Here is a 20,492-nt window from a genome sequence, read left to right as displayed (position 1 = left end):
TTATCATTCTCTATTTTTTTTTTTTTTTTTTTTTTTTTACTGTTGTAGCCGGTTGCAGGATTGACACAAATTTTGAATAGAGAAACTTGGTCACATCTTTGAAAACATTATTTTGCAAGTTTAATTTAAAAATTAAGAAGACTAAATAATTTATATATGTTTTTATCAAACGATTAAAATCATTTTTTCTTTTCTTTTTTTTGTTGAACTTTTGTTAAAACTTTTTTAACAAAGAATTCATTTTGTCTCTCTTCAAAATTCGTGCCAACCATGCAACACACCTCGATTCAGACTTTACAACAACTGACAACAACTTTCCTCTCTCCACGAGAAATTAATACGACCAACAAAAATGAAGATTTTAATCATTTAATGAAAAATTATAAAACATTAGGTTTTCTAAATTTTTAAATTCATAAAATAATGTTTGCATAGATGTGATTAAGTTTTTCTATACTCCAACCTATTTTCGATGCCACAGAAAAAAAGTCTTATAATAATATGGCTGGTAAATAACATCTTTTGCATGTCACTTGTAACAAAGCACGTATGAGTGCATGGGAAAATATCAGTAGCAGCTGTAAGATAGCTGGCTTGCGAGGATATCAGCAGCAGTATCCGAAAAAAAATGCAAATTAGGAACTGTGCACAAGCTTCGTAACAAAGAAAAAGAAAAAAAAAACGACACCACGTGGTCGGGCGAAGTAAAGTGTCCATTAAAAAAAATGGACGTATAAAGTCGAAGACGAGAAATGGCTGTCTACGATCGGCATGTAGTGGAGCAGAAAGAAAAACAATAGCCGGGGGAGATGGACATGCGAGGATATCAGCAGCAGTATCCGAAAAAAATGCAAATTAGGAACTGTGCACAAGCTTCGTAACAAAGAAAAAGAAAAAAAAAAACGACACTACGTGGTCGGGCGAAGTAAAGTGTCCATTAAAAAAAATGGACGTATAAAGTCGAAGACGAGAAATGGCTGTCTACGATCGGCATGTAGGGGAGCAGAAAGAAAAACAATAGCTGGGGGAGATGGACATGTGTCCCTGCAATAGCAGAGAGGGACTCTTTAAGCTGTGTCAAGACGATGAGAAAGAAAAACGATAATAAACGACTGGTGCTAAAAACATAATGTAAAACAGAGTCGGATTTATTTATTTGTTATTTTTTTTGTTCCTTTTCGATGGTGCTGGACAGTGTGGGGGTCCGAAAGAGGTTTGAACTGTAACGAACACGGATTGAGCGTACCGACCACGTTACATGCTGATCTTTAAATCGCACAGAATGCAAAAGAGGAAAACAAAAAATAGAAAAAGGAGAATGGAAGAGTAATGCACAGAGTACAACAGTTATTTAAAAAATCCGTTCAAATGAGAGGGGGAGATCAGAAAATTAGATAGATAACAGGAAGACAAAGAAATGGACAAAGAAAGAAGAACAGTACAATATGAAGCCAGTGACAGTTGAGGATATGCGCTGCATGGCGAGAAATGATATGATGGATGTGTAATGTGAGTTTTAAAGATAGGCTCAGATGTGATGACTTCAGAGGAAGATTAAATCTGAACAGTATGCACGTAGAATTGGAGGCTTTGTTTTTTTTTTTTATGGAAATTGCTCCAGGCAAGGCATAAAGCCACTTGATATAATGAGCTAAAAAGAATACTACTTCAGGGTTAAAAATTTGACCAATAATAAGTGTTAGCAGGGTAGATTCCAACCCAGAACACAGCAATTCTTCCCCCTCTGTCAGAAACATAATTCATGGAATGTGAGAAGTAAAAAGACAAAATAAGGGAAGTAAGAGTTCATTGGAAAGAATGAATGAGAGTGCTTGAATTAGATGTAGAACAGTTGAGATAACAGGGTTAGTTGCCAGGAGAAGGCCAAGAACAGCATGGGGTGATGTGATGAGGATTGATTTGAGAGGAAGAGGGATACATAAATACCTGGCTAGAAATATTAATTTGGAAATAAATTTCTAAAAGTTATTCAACATGTATAAGCATGTGGAATGTATGTTAACGCGATGAAAAAATGTACGTTAATGCGATGAAAAAAATGTTAACATATAAATATAACGTTAACCTATAAAGCTGCGTTTTTTAATCATGATTATCTACGAGCACAGCTCATTTTATTTGGCCTCTACCGTCGCCTCCTCACCATTTTAATATCTTTTTAAATGTATCAACAAAACCGCATCGTTTTACATTCAAAGAAATACAATTGCAATATAACTATACGGGTATTTATGAAAGCTAATAGCAATGCAGAAAAACAGAATGTGAAAGAAATTATAAACAAAAGTAGAGATTCTTCATTTCACAGTTCGACTTTTGCATTTCTTTTGTATTATCACGAAAATTATAATTTTTTTGTTTGTTTGAATCATCACGATAATTATAATTTTTTTGTTTGTTTGAATTATCATGAAAATTATAATTTTTTTGTTTGTTTGAATTATCACGAAAATTATAATTTTTTTTGTTTGTTTGAATTATCACGAAAATTATAATTTTTTTGTTTGTTTGAATTATCACGAAAATTATAATTTTTTTTGTTTGAATTATCACGATAATTATAATTTTTTTTTGTTTGAATTATCATGATAATTATAATTTTTTTTGTTTGAATTATCACGATAATTATAATTTTTTTTTGTTTGAATTATCATGAAAATTATAATTTTTTTGTTTGTTTGAATTATCATGAAAATTATAATTTTTTTGTTTGTTTGAATCATCACGATAATAATTTTTTTTTGTTTGAATTATCATGATAATTATAATTTTTTTTGTTTGAATTATGTAAATTATTTTTTTTGTTTGAATTATCATGATAATTATAATTTTTTTTGTTTGAATTATCACGATAATTATAATTTTTTTTGTTTGTATTATCATGATAATTATAATTTTTTTTGTTTGAATTATCACGATAATTATAATTTTTTTTGTTTGAATTATCACGATAATTATAATTTTTTTTGTTTGAATTATCACGATAATTATAATTTTTGTTTGTTTGTATTATCACGAAAATTATAATTTTTTTGTTTGTTTGAATCATCACGAAAATTATAATTTTTTGTTTGTTTGAATTATCATGATAATTATAATTTTTTTTGTTTGAATTATCACGATAATTATAATTTTTTTGTTTCAATCATCACGATAATTATAATTTTTGTTTGTTTGTATTATCACGAAAATTATAATTTTTTGTTTGTTTGAATCATCACGAAAATTATAATTTTTTGTTTGTTTGAATTATCATGATAATTATAATTTTTTTTGTTTGAATTATCACGATAATTATAATTTTGTTTCAATCATCACGATAATTATAATTTTATTTTTTGTTTGTATTATCACGATGATTATAATTTAATTTTTTGTTTGTATTACCACGATAATTATAATTTTTTTTGTTTGAATTATCACGATTATTATAATTCTATTTTTTGTTTGAATTATCACGATAATTATAATTGTATTTTTTGTTTGAATTATCACGAGAATTATAATTCTATTTTTTGTTTGAATTATCACGATAATTATAATTTTTTGTTTTGTTTAAATCATCACGATAATTATAATTTTTTTTTTTTTTAATCATCACAATAATTATTTCTTTTCTTCTTTCAGTTGCCAATAAATCCAAACTTTACAAAGCTGGCGCCATCGAAGTGCTGCTTAATTTTGCTTCCACACCAATTCTTCCAGTCACCTTCAAACTGCTGGGTGCCCTGCGGATGTTGATAGATGGCCAGGGTAAATATATAATTAACAAGTTTCTTAACATTGCCCGGTAATGCACTTGTTTTGTTTTTTTTGGTCAAAAATATTTATTTGTTTTAAACAAAGGGAAATAACTTCATCAAAGAATACAGAATTAAATTCCTATCGTTTAAGATGACATCTGTAGGCAAATAATTCTCACCTGTTCAAAATATTTATTGGAACGAATAAATCTTGATGCTTATAGAGGAATTTTTTTATAAAAACAGTGTATTCAAAAACTATGGACAGTTAATTGATGTAACAGGGTGCATAGGAAAATATGTGTAGCAGCTATAATATTGTTGCAAGGATATTAGCAGCAGTAGCCGAAAAAATCAAATCACATAGGCAAATTAAGAAGTGTGCTCGAGCTTGCACAACAAGAAAAAGAAAAAGAGGACACCATGTGGTCGGGAGAAGAACAAGTGCAGTTGAAAAAGATGGACGTGTAAAGTCGAAAATGAGAAATGGCTGTCCATAGCCGGCGTTTAGTGGAGCAGAAAGAGAAATGATCAGGGGAGATGGACATGTGGCCCCATAATGGCAGTGAGAGATATTTTCAGCTAGTGTTGAGACTGCGGGGTTTTATTAATCTCATGGCAGACAAAATGAACAGTTAGAAAAAACCAGAAGCAGGCATTGTTTTAATAAAACAGAAAAATAATCTGATTTTTTATTTATTTATTTTTTGTTTGTTTGTTTGTTCTTGTGACATTACATTTAGAAGTTGGAATGTTTTTGCATCCTTGATCGCTACTCCAACCATTATAGTACAAAGCTTTTAATTGGCTTTGATAATCTATAAACGTTTTGTATAAAAAAACTTGCATGCATTTTCAATATAAAATTTTCTTGCTCACATGCCCCTGTTTTTAATTTGTGATTATGGACTGCTATTAGTAGATTGTCTCTTTGACACCAACTGGTCAGAAGTTTAAAAAAAAAAAAAATGTCATATAAAATCTTTATCAGGGAAAAATTTATAGTTAAAATTCATAAAAATTTACTAGAATAATTTTGAAAATTGGATATTAAAATTGAAAATTAAAATTATGATATCAATTGGAAATGAAATTTTCATTTGATGACTGAAAACAAATTTGAACAAAAAAACGGATTTTATCTAATTCAATTATGTTTAGTGCACAATTATTTACATTTGTTTGAAACTGTTTAATTCAAACTTCAAATGTTTTGGATCATTTGGTACAAAAGAAATGATCCACTGATGATGAACCATTGCTATAAATTCAGAATAAATGTATGTGGGCAAAAAAAAAAATCCAATATCATTTGAAATTTCCTAGCAAGGGTTGACCTGACATAAAACCTAACAACTAATTAACAAAGCAAAATTGCAAAATTTGACATTAAAAGAATGTGAAAATACATAAAAATCAAACTTTGTGATGAATGCAAAAAACATTTTGAATCTTTTTTCATAATATCAGTTTACATGTCACAGGTAACAGGTAACAGGTCACAGGTGCGACGTTAACTTGCTCCTGCACATATTCTCATCCATTGTTGTCCGATTCATAGTTTTGTTATATTCCAGTGTTTGTCGTGAATTCATTTGATGTTGTGCTTGCATTACGCATTCACATAAAATATGAGCAAAAGTTTTCTACATCTGCAATTAAGTTGTTTAAAGTTCATCTTCTGTGACTGTCCCTAGCAAACAAATTCCACGTTTTAGTAAAATCTTTATTAAGATCACACAGTAGAGTTTCATTGCAACTAATTTTTCTTTCGTTTCTTGCAAATTTTGATTCATTCTAAACATTTACTTCTCACGATTCCTTTCCATATCACTTAGCGAATAAGATTCTCTTTATTCAACAACAAAAAAAATACTTAGACAATATTGTGCTATATTGACATCTTCAATCCAAAGTAAACCATTATTTTTTTGTTGTTCAAGATACGTTTTATCTATTCTCCATATCTTGTTGACTAGATTTCAAGAAATTCTATGCTTCATTATCCAAACGATTTAATTCGTATCCATTCCTTTTTTTGTTGTTTAGAGGAAACCGCAAGAGTTCTTGGACGAGACAAAGAATTCATTACACGGCTGGTTGAATGGTGTGGCGTTGAAGAGCATGCCGGTGTTAAAGGTGAAAAAAAACTTCTACATTACTGTTACGTCTGAAACCAATTTATTGCATAACTAGAATCTTAATTTATTACATAACTAAAATCTTAATTTATTGCATAACTAAAATCTTAATTTATTGCATACCTAAAATCTAAATTTATTACATAACTAAACTCCTAATTTATTACATAACTAAAAGCTTAATTTATTACATAACTAAAAGCTTAATTTATTGCATAACTAAAATCCTAATTTATTGCATAACTAGAATCTTACTTTAGTGCATAACTAAAATCTTTATTTATTGCATAACTAAAATCTTAATTTATTACATAACTAAAATCTTACGTTATTACATAACTAAAATCTTAGTTTATTGCATAACTAAAATCTTTATTTATTGCATAACTAAAAGCTTACTTTATTACATAACTAAAATCTTTATTTATTGCATAACTAAAAGCTTACTTTATTACATAACTAAAATCTTAATTTATTACATAACTAAAATCTTAATTTATTGCATAACTAAAATCTTAATTTATTGCATAACTAAAATCTTTATTTATTGCATAGCTAGAATCTTAATCTATTACATAACTAAAATCTTAATTTATTGCATAACTAAAATCTTAATTTATTGCATAACTAAGATCTTTATTTATTGCATAACTAAAATCTTACTTTATTACATAACTAAAATCTTTATTTATTGCATAGCTAAAATCTTTATTTATTGCATAGCTAGAATCTTAATCTATTACATAACTAAAATCGTACTTTATTACATAACTAAAATCTTAATTTATTACATAACTAAAACTTAATTTATTACATAACTAAAACTTACTTTATTACATAACTAAAATCTTAATTTATTGCATAACTAAGATCTCTATTTATTGCATAACTAAAATCTTGCTTTATTATATAACTAAAATCTGAATTTATTACATAACTAAAATCTTAATTTATTGCATAGCTAAAAGCTTAATTTATTGCATAACTAAAATCTTAATTTATTGCATAACTAAAATCTTACTTTATTGCATAACTAAAATCTTTATTTATTGCATAACTAAAATCTTAATTTATTGCATAACTGAAATCTTAATTTATTGCATAACTAAAATCTTACTTTATTACATAACTAACATCTTAATTTATTGCATACCTACAATCTTACTTTATTGCATAACTAAAATCTTACTTTATTGCATAACTAAAAACTTACTTTATTACATAGCTAAAATCTTACTTTATTACATAGCTAAAATCTTACTTTATTACATAGCTAAAATCTTACTTTATTACATAACTAACATCTTACATTATTACATAACTAAAATCTTACTTTATTACATAACTAAAATCTTACTTTATTACATAACTAGCATCTTACTTTATTACATAACTAACATCTTACTTTATTGCATAACTAACAGCATACTTTATTACATAACTACCATCTTACTTTATTATATAACTAACATCTTAATTCATTACATAACTAAAATCTTACTTTATTGCATAACTAAAATCTTAATTGATTACATACCTAAAATCTTAATTCATTGCATAACTAAAATCTTACTTTATTGCGTAACTAACATCTTACTTTATTGCATAACTAACATCTTACTTTATTGCATAACTAAAATCTTAATTTATTACATACCTAAAATCTTAATTCATTGCATAACTAACATCATACTTTATTACATAACTAACAGCTTACGTTATTACATAACTAACAGCTTACTTTATTACATAACTAACATCTTACTTTATTACATAACTAACATCATACTTTATTACATAACTACCATCTTACTTTATTACATAACTACCATCTTACTTTATTACATAACTAACATCTTAATTCATTACATAACTAAAATCTTACTTTATTGCGTAACTAAAATCTTACTTTATTACATAACTAAAATCTTAATACATACCTGACAATAATAATTCATGTAAAAATTGAATGCTTAACTCTTTATGCTCATTAACTCTCGGATTAATTTCCTTTAGAAACCAATAATCCAAAATCTGTTGTGGCCTTTTTATTGGCTTATTTGTGCCCTGCAGTTATCTATAGTATAGATCTCACCTCTCTGTTTTAATGTATGTCTGTATATCTGCCTAAAACTGTTGATAGAGGCAAAGATTTTCATGAGATCAGTATCGTTTTGAAGCTTGACCCTTCGGATAACAAATATCGAAAAATTAGCTAAAAACATTAATTCCTTAACCTTCAACTGGTCACTTTTCTACAAGGAGGGATCGCTTTTTTTAACAATATTTTCGAAAGTCATCTCCTCTTTTCAATTGACTAGCCTTAATTAAAATATATGTGACTTCCAGTTTGGCGCAACAGCAAAGACATCGCGTTTTTTTTTTTTTTTTTTTTTTTTTTTTTTCACGTTCTTTTCCTCCTTTGTGGTACAAATTCGAGCCTGCCTGCCTGCCTACCTACTACCACTTTTAAAATTTTTTTTTGCTCAACATACACCTCCAAACACCCGGACAGCGCCGGCCACCCAGGCTAGTCTTAAAGAAAAATATTTGGGAATTAAAAACTAGTATACACTACTTCCTGCCTCCTAATAACAACTTGAATGAAACAAACACTTTAAGAATGTAACCTTCCAGCACAAGTCATCGCCACCAAAAGTTGAAAAATAATTAAATGGTACTTATGCTAGCATATAAATTTTCTGAGCAGCTTATGTAAAACGCTGAAATGTGATGAAATGCAGAGTTGATGAAATCACAGAATATCATTTAAAAAAAAAAAAAAAAATTTTTTTTAACATTGGTTTATTAAAAAAATAAATATTTATCTTGATTTGAACAAAAGAAAAATAAAACGAAAAAAATCATTAAAAAAAATTAAAACATTTTTTGTTATCATTGGTTTATTATAAAAAAAAAACTAAATATTTTGATTTGAACAAAAAAATTATATGAAAAGAAAAACAGATCAAAAAATGTTATCAATGTGATACTATGAAGGTGACCCAGGAGTCACTAAGTGCTGAAGGAGAACAATAGATAGGAAGTAGAAAACAATGAATCTGTAGGTATTTTTAGATTAAGCCTTCTAGATTTGACAATGACAATAGAAACCTACAGATAAAACAGGAAAGGGCAGCTTCCAGTAGCTGGGGTGGGGGCGACTTCAGATACCGACACAGAGTCAGTTGACAACTTTGTGGTGGATGGGAGTTTTCTTTAAGAGTGGCCGGCGTTGTCCGGGTGTTTGGAGGTGTATGTTGAGCAAAAAAAAAATTTTTAAAGTGGTAGTAGGTAGGCAGGCAGGCAGGCTCGAATTTGTACCACAAAGGAGGAAAAGAACGTGAAAAAAAAAAAAAAAAAAAACGCGATGTCTTTGCTGTTGCGCCAAACTGGAAGTCACATATATTTTAATTAAGGCTAGTCAATCGAAAAGAGGGGATGGGAGTTGATAAAGAAAACAGTTGGACAGTTTTTAGAGTTGACTGTGAAACAGAAATAGGTGAATTGCGACTGACAGAGAACGTAACATCAGCAGAACGGGGAGAAGACACACACACACACTCACACTCAAGTCCAACCGTCAATTATATGTGAAACATTGGCGTTTGTGTTTTTCCTTTCTTTGTTCCACGACTTATTATATTTCTACTTTGTGAAACCATGTTTGTTCCCATCGACAGTCGCCAGTGAGAAAATGACGATCCAGTCATAAGAGGAATAGTCGAACGAAAAATCCACGATACACAACGTTGGGAGTTGGTGATCTGTCGGGGAAGCACACGTCAGGTCACATCAATTGTTATTCAAAAATTAAATATTCGTTAAACTTACCTTACAATGAGTGCTTTTTTTTATTATTTAAATTTGAATTTTTTTTTTTTTAAAGTTCCGTAAAAATTGACCAATAATTATTCATTATATTTTATTTGTAACAACAAAAGGAAAATTGTTTTGATTTTTTTTAATTAATTTTTCGTTATCTTGAATCGCTGAAATTCCAGGTTGGTATCTGAGTGCACGTTTAATTCACTGGGAGAGATGCACCTTTAAATAAACTCGCCTGGCGGGTAAGCAACAGGGTGGTACTCCATGTAACAGTTTACTGGCAACCTGCTGCAAGATGTCTTCCTGAACTGCATCTCAAGCATATGTTTGCTGCAGCAAATTGTAACATCTTAAGTGTGTGCGACACAAAGTTGCGCCTCATGGATCATTTAAAACACTTTGTTGCTAGGGCTGGCTCAGTCCTAACCAGCAAAATGTGTACTCGTATCAAAGTTCTGCCAACAATGACGATGAATAACAGAAATAATATACTTTTCATTGAGAAAATTGACCAGCATTCTCACAAAAATAATCACAAAACTTTCGTTTGGTGCATCTTCCCGCATTTTCTGTAAATTGTCTGGAAAATTCTGACGATTGTTAATTTATTTATTGCAGACTACCATCCTCATCTTTCTTAGTTGTTGTTTCACAACGTTTCGGCCAGCTATTCCTCTGGCCTTCGTCAGGCGGTAACCACGACAGGATAGGAACTCCGAATCTCCTAACTGCATTCTCAGCAATCACTGCCTTCCATAGTTGTTGTCATCTCATCACAACTATGGATGGCAGTGATTTCTGAGAATGCAGTTAGGAGATTCGGAGTTCCTATCCCGTCACGGTTGACACCTGACCAGAGGAATAGCTGGCCGAAATGTTGTGAAACAACTAAGAAAAAGATGAGGATGGTAGTCCACAATAAATAAATTAATAAATAAATAATACTCATCTCAATAATGAATTCCAATCAACACACAATATGCACAGTTCTTATTCTGCATAAGTACCAGTTAAATTTCATATCTTTTCAACAATCACTAGCTAAGTGTGGCGACAGATTTTGTATAACTGTAGTTGAAAAACATGTATGTTAGCCTTTTTTGACCTCCCAAGTCTACTGGGGCAGGGACGGGGTTGATGCAGAAAGAGGTGAAGATACTCAGGCAGATTTGAAAATCGATGGTCATAGGTTGAAGATGCGTATAAGAAATATGTATTCAGAAAAAAAACATTACAAGAAAACAGGACAACGTTTTGACCCGTTACAGCACATCCTTCTTTCACCTTCCCCATAGCAGTTACCGTTTGGGCGCTGCAGATGACCTGTCAATCAGTCCTCCCCATCCCTCTCTGTCTCTCTGTCCTCCACACATTTGACCATCTCGCTCAGCTTCAATTCTGTCCATTCTGTGATGTCTTTCCATCTCTTCTTCTGTCTTCCTCTCTTTTTTCCTCCTCTGACTGTTCCTTGACTGTGTTGGTAAGCCTCTCTCCTCTTGTTATGTGGCCAAACCATTTTAGTTCGCGCCTTCTGATTGTGCTGAGGAGATCTTTATAAGGACCAATGGCTTGCCTTATTTTGTTTTTGATTTCTTCCTTGATTATATGGTCTTTGGCAGGACATAGTGGCATGAAAACAAGTGAATTTGTTTTGACACCCTGGAGCAGTTCGATCGGCTCCATCCAGAGAATTTACCGCGTCCTGAATGGATGCTGACCAGGTGTGATGGTCCACGGCAGAAACAGATATGAATGTAAGCCAATCTCAGTTCCAACAGCAATCTCGAAAAATGCACCTAAAAGGACTGATATGCCCGGGCTAGGTAGTGGGATGGTATCTACCGACCTGCAAAAATTCCATCTGTGCATGTGCAACCATAATCACAAAAGATCCTTCGGGATCGATCACCTTTGCCAATCAAACCCCCAATCCCGTAGGTTTTCGCCTCAATGCTGATTTTGCAAAAATGGGTACGTCTGAAAAGCAAATGTTCGGCACTTTTAAACTGAGCTAACCATGCGGATATGTATGTGGGCTTAGGGATCGCTTGTAAATTCCAAAATTCCAACTGATAGACTTTCCAAACATTCCCAAAACGACAAATTATAGCAAAAATAAGACCTGATTATTGAGTTCAGAAAATATCCACGCAGATGAAAGTCAGTACTTGAACATTTGTACACGCATTCAAAAACGAGATTTGCTTTGTTATGTGAAACCTTGATTCTTGTCCAGAATTCACCCTATATTAAAAAAAAATAAAAAGAACAAAAAATCTGATGTACAGAGCCATGTTATCATTGATATATCATATTCCAAAAATGACGTAAAATAATTTTTTTTAATAAGAAAATCAAATTTTCTGAATAACACAAGAGTGGCTGCCTTGTCTGCCATTTTGAAAATAATCTGGAAAAAAAAAAGGAAGATAACTTAATAATTCAAACTTTCAAGATTTATGTTGTAATGCCTACAAATTCCTATTAATTACTTTAAAATGATTTTTATTATAAAAGCTTGATTAATTCATATGATTTTTGGAATATATTTTCGTTTCGTCACAGATTTTTCTTTATTTCTGTTTTTTAATATAAGGAGAATTACTGACACTCTATTGATTATTATATTGTACCACATGTTGGACAAGAACCCAAATTTTCAGGCTTGGTTTTGTTTTTTTGTTTGTTTTTTTTTTTTTTTTTTCTTTTTGCTTTCTGTGAAAAGATGAGATTTTTTTTTTTTTGAGGAAAAAAAAAGAAACAAAAAAAAATCATTTTTTTTTTTTTTTTTTTTTTTTTCATTTCAGGAGAAGCGACTCGACTTCTTGCTTGGATAATCAAAAATGGTAAAAATGCTGAAGTGATAAAAAACATTGTGCGAGCTGATGGAGTTCAATACCTCGTCACCATGGCAACATCAGAACACTACCTGATGCAGAATGAAGCCCTGATTGCTTTGACCTTGATTGTTGGCTCCTCGGTCTTGGGTAAGTTGAGCCAGCACGATACTCATGGGGTGGATGGATTAAAAAAAAAAAAAAACAATATTATGCAGACATCTTTGATCAAATTAATTTCTTTTCTTTTTAAACTGGAGCTTTTGTAGACAAGAAGGTTCCAGATTTGATTGTCTGTTGACATGTAAGCATTTGATTGATCGATATGCGCATGGGTGCATCATTTGATTTTCTAGTTCTGAGATGAAGCGAACATATTTGCATGGATGGGGTTGCATTAAATTGTATACTTTACACAGTCAGAAAATGTTTAATTTTGAGAGTCAAGAAATTAATCACCATCAAAATTTGGATACTTTAGACATCAATTCCTGGAATAACATGTTAATCAAACTGACCAAACTTCAAATGAGGTACCACAGACACGAGGATGACCCTGCGTTATTTTTCTGCGGAGTATAATGCATGTTCTGTTTAAGATCAACCCATACTAATAAACTTGGCCGAGCATTGAACAACACCTGCTGTCAATTGATCACTGATTACCGAAAGCCAACATAAACGATACAAAGTTGCCATTAAGTAAAACGAAAACTACCAGTGATGAATGCCTTTTTTAATGGATGCGAAGACGAAAACCTTCCTCAGTCATGATGAGCCCCTGGGCTTGACCTTTACTTGACCTTTACTTGAGATCTGAAACAGAACACATACATCAAATCTGTTGCCAAGGTTGCTGGAAAAATGATGGGATCCTTCTATCAATCCAGTAGATATCTCACTGCTGATGCAATTCTCTACCTGTATAAGAGCCAGGTACGTCCAAGAATGGAGTACTGTTGCCAATATCTGGTCAGGAGCTGCTAGAAAGGACATCCTGCCTTGATAGAGTTCAAAATAGACATTTTAGCCTAGTAGGGGATGCCCTTTTCATTAACCCACTTTTTATCTATACCTAAACCTAAATGTAGATTCCATGAACAAAGCTTCTTTCTTAGAACTGCACGCCTGTGGAACTGTCTTCCGTTTGCCTGCTTTCCAGCTTACATTCCAACATAAACAATTGCTTGATGAGCTGTTCCATTTAAGTTAACAAATTTACCGAATTTCCATTACTAACGATTACTATATTGCTCAATTGGCTTACTGTACACGCTTTAACCCTAATCCTCGAGTGGCTTCTGGGCCTTGATAAGTGTTGATCCCTATGTTAAAAAAGATAATCAAACTATGGTGGTTAATCAGAAAGCTAGAGAATAATTTATCATATATCATCATCAGAATAAACGGGCAGTGCTTATTAGACGTCCATCAATTCAAATATCTCAGATAACCTATCTCTTGATGTATAACACAACAAGCGCGTCGGAAATGCATCCACCACTTTTGCAAAATTAACAATTCAAGTGTGGGAAAATAAACATCGCACCATCTCCACAAAAGTGAACGTTTACATGGCCCATGTCATCAGCACCCTTCTGTATGGCAGAGAAGCATGGACAACCAGCAGCCACCAAGAACGGAAACTGAACACATTTCACATGCATAGTCTGCGGAGAATTCCTGAAATTTCTTGGAGACAAAGTTACAAATAATGCTGTTCTCGCAGAAGTTGATATCCCGTCTATGTTCATCCTCCCTTATTTTTTTATTTATTTTTTTTTTTTTTTACAAGGTAGTCACCAATTATCAAGGCCCGGAAGCCACTCAGAGATAAGGGTTATTGTGTGTACAGTACGTTAGTGTTGGAGATTTGATAAAGTGTCTTAAGGAGGCGGTTCATCAGGAATTTGTTCACATTGGACTTGAAGACATCCAGGTTGTAGTCAGGTGGGAAACAGGCAACTGGAACAGAGTTCCACAGGCGTGCACTTCTAAGAAAGAAGCTTTTTCATGGAATCTACGTTTTGATTTTGGCACAGATAAGGAGTGGGGAAAATTTTTGACAGTGGTTTCAGCTAGGCGGGTGTTTATCGTGAAAGATTGGCGAGGGGGGGGACCAGAGATTGGAGTTCAGACGAGCACCTGCCATGGTAGTAACGATAAAACAAAGATAGGCTCGCAACGTCTCTCCTGTGGGAGAGAGGTTGCAGGGAAGAGAAAAGGGCATCACCCACTAGGCCACAAAGCCTATTTTGTACTCTGTCAAGGCAGGATAGGCTGTTTTTTAGCAGCTCCTTCCCAGATGTGACAGCAGTACTCCATCCTTGGACGTACTTGGCTTTTACACAGATAGAGAATTGCATCAGGGGTAAGATATCTTCTGGAGCAGTAGAAGGATCCTACCATTTTTCCAGCGATCTTGGCTACTGACTTGATGTACGCATTCCATTTCAGGTCAGGGGTAAAGGTCAAGCCCAGAAGCTTATCAAAACATGGAGCTTCCCCTAGACAAGAGCCACCCATATCAATTGATGCCAGATGGGGATCAGAGCGTTGATGATGTAAAGATAGGAGCTTGGTTTTAGATGCATTAAAAGTAACCAGCCACCTCCTCCCCCACTGTATCATGCACTCAAGATCAGAGGAGAAAGAATCTGAGAGAACTTTGTCATTTACAGCCTTTGATGTGTTGCCATAGATGGTCGTGTCATCAGCATAGATGTCATCGAATGATTTAAGCATGTGTTTTGGGAGATCATTGATGTAAATCAGGAAAAGAGTTGGGCCCAGGATGGACCCCTGAGGGACTCCAGCATTAATATTGATGGCCTCTGATTTCTGCCCATCAACTACTATTTTTATGAGCCTATCGGAGAGAAATGATTTTATGATCGAGAAAACATTTCCAGTTATACCGTAGCTGGAAATCTTGTGAAGTAGGAGAGCAATTGCCCTAGAGAGGAAGCCTTTGTCAAGAGATTTGCTAATCCTATGAGATATAACAGTTAGCACATCTGCTATAGATTTGGCAGAACGGAAACCATATTGCGTGTCACTAAGAAGGTTATTTCTGCTGTGGTGGTTGATTATTTCTCTATTTAATATGGATTCTAGCAGCTTACTCATGACACACAGGAGATTTATTGGTCTGTTCTGAGAGGGAGAGGACTTATCACCTGAGTTCTTAAATACAGGGCATACTGATGAGGTTTTCCAGGGTGTGGGGAAGCACTTCTCTTTAAGGCAACGCTTAAAGAGTTTTGTAAGTATGGAGGCAAGTTCTAGTTGAAGCTTTTTCAGCACTATAATTAGAATGTCGTCAGGGCCAGTTGCTTTACTGGAATCAAGGTTCTTGATTAGCTTGGCGACATCACACACAGATATTTGTAGGTTGTTGATGGCCTTCGTCGAATAGCATAGAATTAGCTGCAAAGTTCTTGGCAAATAGTTTGGCCTTGTCTGATGCTGACGAGATGACCTCAGGTCCATTGATGATGGTTGGGATAGAACGTACGCTTCTGTTCAGGATCCTGTTTGCTATTTGCCAAAACTGGTGGGAACCAAGCCGCTGCTCAGCTACTTTGAATTTAACGGACTGAGCATATATCTCTCTTGCATTTTTTATTACTCTTTTACAGCGGTTGCTGGCAGTCCTGAAGGCAGCTTTAGTCTCAGTGCATCTATTACGTTAGTAGCTATGGAAAAAGTGATTTCTGTGCGCGATGGCAGCAGCACATTCTGGGGAGAACCATGGCTGGCTGTTAGGTTTTTGTTGGAATTTTTTTGATGCTATGAATCGGTCTATGCCTACAATTAGCCATTCGGTCAGGTCTGATATTATGGGAGGACACATCTTTTTTAAACATGGAATGCAGTGGTAGATTGGATATAAATGTATGGAAGCTATCCCAGTCAGCAGTAGAGTATCGATATACAGTACGGTGGAGAGGTACATCTCCAGACTTATTGCATTTCGTTTTTATCTTAACTAATACAACCGCGTGGTCGGAAGATCCTAGAGGAGACAGAATGGAACTTGAACATAGCTCAGGGGAAGTTGTAAGAAAAAGGTCTAGAAGGCTAGCATACTGACCGAAAGTATCGGGCACTCGGGTGGGTTCATGGACAATCTGGGTGAGGTCATAGGCAATGGCAAAATCATGACAGAACCTCCCCTCATCATCTGTCTTGTTAAAGTGGGTCAGCCATTCCGCATTGTGGACATTGAAGTCACCACAAATGTGGATATTAGCTGAAGGATGAGCAGACAGGATGTGGTCAATTTTTTCAGATACGCTCTCAAGGATAGTAACTCCGCTGTTGTGGGGACGATAGAGAGTGAATATAAATGCAGTGGTGGAATCACATATAAGGTAAATTAGGGTCTTCTCTGGAGATATCCCTACCACACGGAAAGCCATCTTTAATGTAGGCACATATTCCATGCCCATGGTGATCTTGGGGGTCAGATTTAGATGTTAAGTTAGAGTATCCTTTAATTATGAATTTGTCAAGGGAAGCGGTCGGCCTAATGCCAGTTTCACTTAGAAAGAATATCTGGTTTTGCCTCCTGTAATTGGGTTTCAACCTCTGGAAGGTTGGAACGGAGACCCCTGATGATGGAGACATGGTAGTAGGGGTCTACGTTGGAGGGTGGGGTTCTAGGTTTACATGTGTTATTTTTCTGGAGGTATTTCATGTTGAGGATTAGGATTTGTGGAACAGGTCGACAGACTTGGTTAGAGCAAAACAGAGAGGGAAGGTAAGAGAGAAAAGGAGAGGAAGATTTTTTTTTTGTAGCCATGATAAGGTAAAGCTATAACAATTACCCACTAGTATGGTATTGAGGGGCCCCACTCGAAACTACTGCATGGTCCAGAGTCCATTCACCAAATGGTAATACAGCAGCCCCAGTATTTTGCACCTGCTGATAGGACGGCCTTCTTAGTGGTTAATCCAAGGTTCGGGTCCCTGACTATCAGGCGGATAACGTCAGCCCAGATGAAACGTTTACCTCCAGCACCCTTACTAGTGACATGGCCACAAGGATAGGCATAGGAACAGAAAATTTCCGACATCTCAGACTACTGTTCACGAAGTACTGGCGCCCTGGAGACCAGCTTTTTCTTCACCCTTTGTCGGAAACATCACTCATTGGAAATGAGGACTGAGTGACAAATAAGACGAAGCAAGAGTAACGAGAACTGCCGATAACGCATCCACAATGCATTGTCTACTCTCCATTAAAAAAAAAAAAAAAAAAAAAAAAAAACGGGGGGTGGGTGTAAGGACTTATTAATATTTACTTAGTATAAGTTTGTCGCTTTAATTTGAAATTTAAGATATTTGAAGATAAATTCCCCTCCTATAATTACGAAGACGCCTGCACTAGATAGGTCATGGACAATGGGCAAATTCCGAAAGACATTCTCTACGGTGAACTTACTACTGGTAAAAGGAAAATTGGTTGTTCTCACCTTCGCTATGTTGACATGTGCAAATATGAGATAAAAGTAGGTGATATCCGGTTACCAGCTGGAAGCCCAGAGCTAAAGTTCGCAACATATGAAAACAAACGGTAACCAAAGGCAAAGGTCCATTGCAGAATGGGTGGAGACCGAAAAACTATTCAGGTAGGCTAGTCAACAAAATTAAACCGGCCTTCACCTGCGACATCTGCAATGAACAATGTAGATAAAAAATAGGTTTATTCAGCCACAGAAGACAGTGCAGGCGACCCCATAGTCTTCTAGACTGACGGATGCCAACAAAAGAGAATAATTCCCCTTCTGCTGATTTGAAAACCCCCTGTCTTTCTGCATGTAAAACGAATGTTAAACCGATGATGATGATGATGATGTCAGTAAATGATCATTGTCCGTTTCTTTTCTTTTTTGTCAGTATTTTTATCGGGTCTGCGACACTCTTCCTTGTGATACTGGAAGTGTTGACAATAACGATTTACAAAAAATTGTGTTGCTCACTTAGTTGGCAATATTTAGTTTGCTTTGTCTATTCTGTCATCTTTGTAAGTCTGATTCTGTAACTCCTTTCTTTCTTGCAGATGAGGCGGCCATGGCCTTAAAAGAAGCAGAGTTAATCGAGGTCATAGGAAATCTACTGAAGAACCAACAAACTCTTCCCAATATCATGGCGAACACATTATCTTTGACGAGAGCTCTTGTCATGGCAGGTTAGTTTGCTTCCTCGTATTCTTTCTCTGTTATTGTGATCGAACTCGGAAATGTTTTCAATTAATTTCCAATTTTAAGTATAGCACGATTATCGCCTTCATAGTCGCACTAGAATAAAAACAACCTACAACAAGTTCTGGGTGTAATTCAGTTGAGCTCTTGGTGTATGTATGTACATGTGTGATGCCATAGTGTAGAAAAAGAAATGTTTTTCCTTTGATAGCTGTCTCGTCACGTCTCAGATCAATCTTGCCTACTGACTTCAATCTTTTTTGATATCTCGTGTGTGTGTGTGGGGGGAGGGGGTTCTAAGCCACCAATTGTTGTCAACTTTCCCAAATTGAAAACTGTCCATAAACTAACTCTGACTCATAAATTTACTGACTCAAAATTGGAAATATGTAATCAATAAAATAATTGAAAAGTAATTTTCCCCACTCTTTATCTGTGCTTAAATCAAAACGTAGATTCCACGAACAAAGCTTCTTTCTTAGAAGTACACACTTGTGGAACTCTATTCCGTTTGCCTGTTTCCCACCTGACTACAACTTGGATGTCTTCAAGTTCAACATAAACAAGTTCCTGATGAACCGCCCCCTTAAGTAAAACACTTTATCAGATCTCCATTACTAGCGATTACTACGATATTGTCCCATTGATTACTGTACACGCAATAACCCTTATCCCCAAGTGGCCTCCAGGCCTTGATAAGTGGTGACTTCCATGTAAAAAAAAAAAAATATTTTTGTTATTTTTTTAAATATTGTAACAGAATTAAATATTAAGGAAAAGAAAAACAAGTGGGGAAATTATTAAATTAGAATTTCTATACACAAGAAGGAAGACCAACACTCCATGTTGTAGGAAATTGTAAGCTATGAAATTAATTGCAAAAAAAAAAAAAAAGGGAAAAAGGCCATAACTTATGCATGATGTATCAAGATGCTGAAGTGGTGTTCAGTTCATGCTTATATTAACTGTGTTTATACATTTCTGAACAGTACATTGTCTGTGGAATTAAAAAAAGGAGAAAACTTTATCTCTGAGACATCACTGAAGAGTCCTAACAAAGGAAGATAACTTATAATAGAGAATCTTTAACAGAGTATTACATGGGAGATAACTGTAGATTATTAATAGAATATTTTTTGAGTTGAGTGTTTGGTCTAGAGCTTTTACACCTCTGCAATTGAGCGACTACTTCAATAAAATCTCCGAATAAGTTAAAGTCGCAAATAATAGGAAACCGATGTTGATTCTCAAAAAGAAAACGTTTTCACTTCAGTAAATAAAAGGACATGCATCCTCAAATGGAGCCCAAATTGCCATCTACTATATAAAATTATCTTGTCAGAGTTTAGATGCTGGACCTAAATAGCAACATATCTGATAAATCAATATTTCAGAAAATAATTATTCTGGCAAGGAAAATTATTACAATGGAGGCAATTTAATTTTCTTTTTTTTTTTTTCTTTTTTTTTTAAATTTTATTCATATTCATCTCAAACAAGGCATATTGCCACTGAGATGTAAGGGATTACTGTGAATTAGAGACCATGCCTACAGGGGCACTCTAAGTAGGGAGTTGAGCTGTGAAATGTCTGTTCACATTACATTTAAATTTTTGTATGTTATGTGGGGGACCCGTTGTGCAGTTTAGTTACTGATTGTATAGCTGGGATCCCCTCTTTGTAGACCGCGTGTAGGAACCGGTTACTGGAATA

General features: G+C 34.1%; 1 protein-coding gene across 6 annotated transcripts in view; it reads left to right on the top strand.

Annotated features, from left to right (window-relative positions):
- The window catches only part of LOC145252499 (rap1 GTPase-GDP dissociation stimulator 1-like), a 261,423-nt gene that overhangs the window by 226,975 nt on the left and 13,956 nt on the right, over positions 1 to 20,492 (top strand). For all 6 annotated transcript variants that reach the window (XM_080111991.1, XM_080111990.1, XM_080111994.1 and 3 more), the window contains 4 exons: positions 3,649 to 3,774; positions 5,814 to 5,903; positions 12,541 to 12,720; positions 18,638 to 18,766. In XM_080111991.1, coding sequence (XP_079968117.1) covers positions 3,649 to 3,774; positions 5,814 to 5,903; positions 12,541 to 12,720; positions 18,638 to 18,766 — 525 coding nt within the window. The remainder of the gene's footprint in view (positions 1 to 3,648; positions 3,775 to 5,813; positions 5,904 to 12,540; positions 12,721 to 18,637; positions 18,767 to 20,492) is intronic.

Source organism: Euprymna scolopes, chromosome 29 (genome assembly GCF_053919585.1).
Source record: "Euprymna scolopes isolate OS-2025 chromosome 29, ASM5391958v1, whole genome shotgun sequence".
NCBI lineage: Eukaryota > Metazoa > Mollusca > Cephalopoda > Sepiida > Sepiolidae > Euprymna > Euprymna scolopes.
The sequence above is the reverse complement of the archived record's forward strand: the minus strand, read 5'-3'. Positions and strand labels throughout refer to the sequence as shown.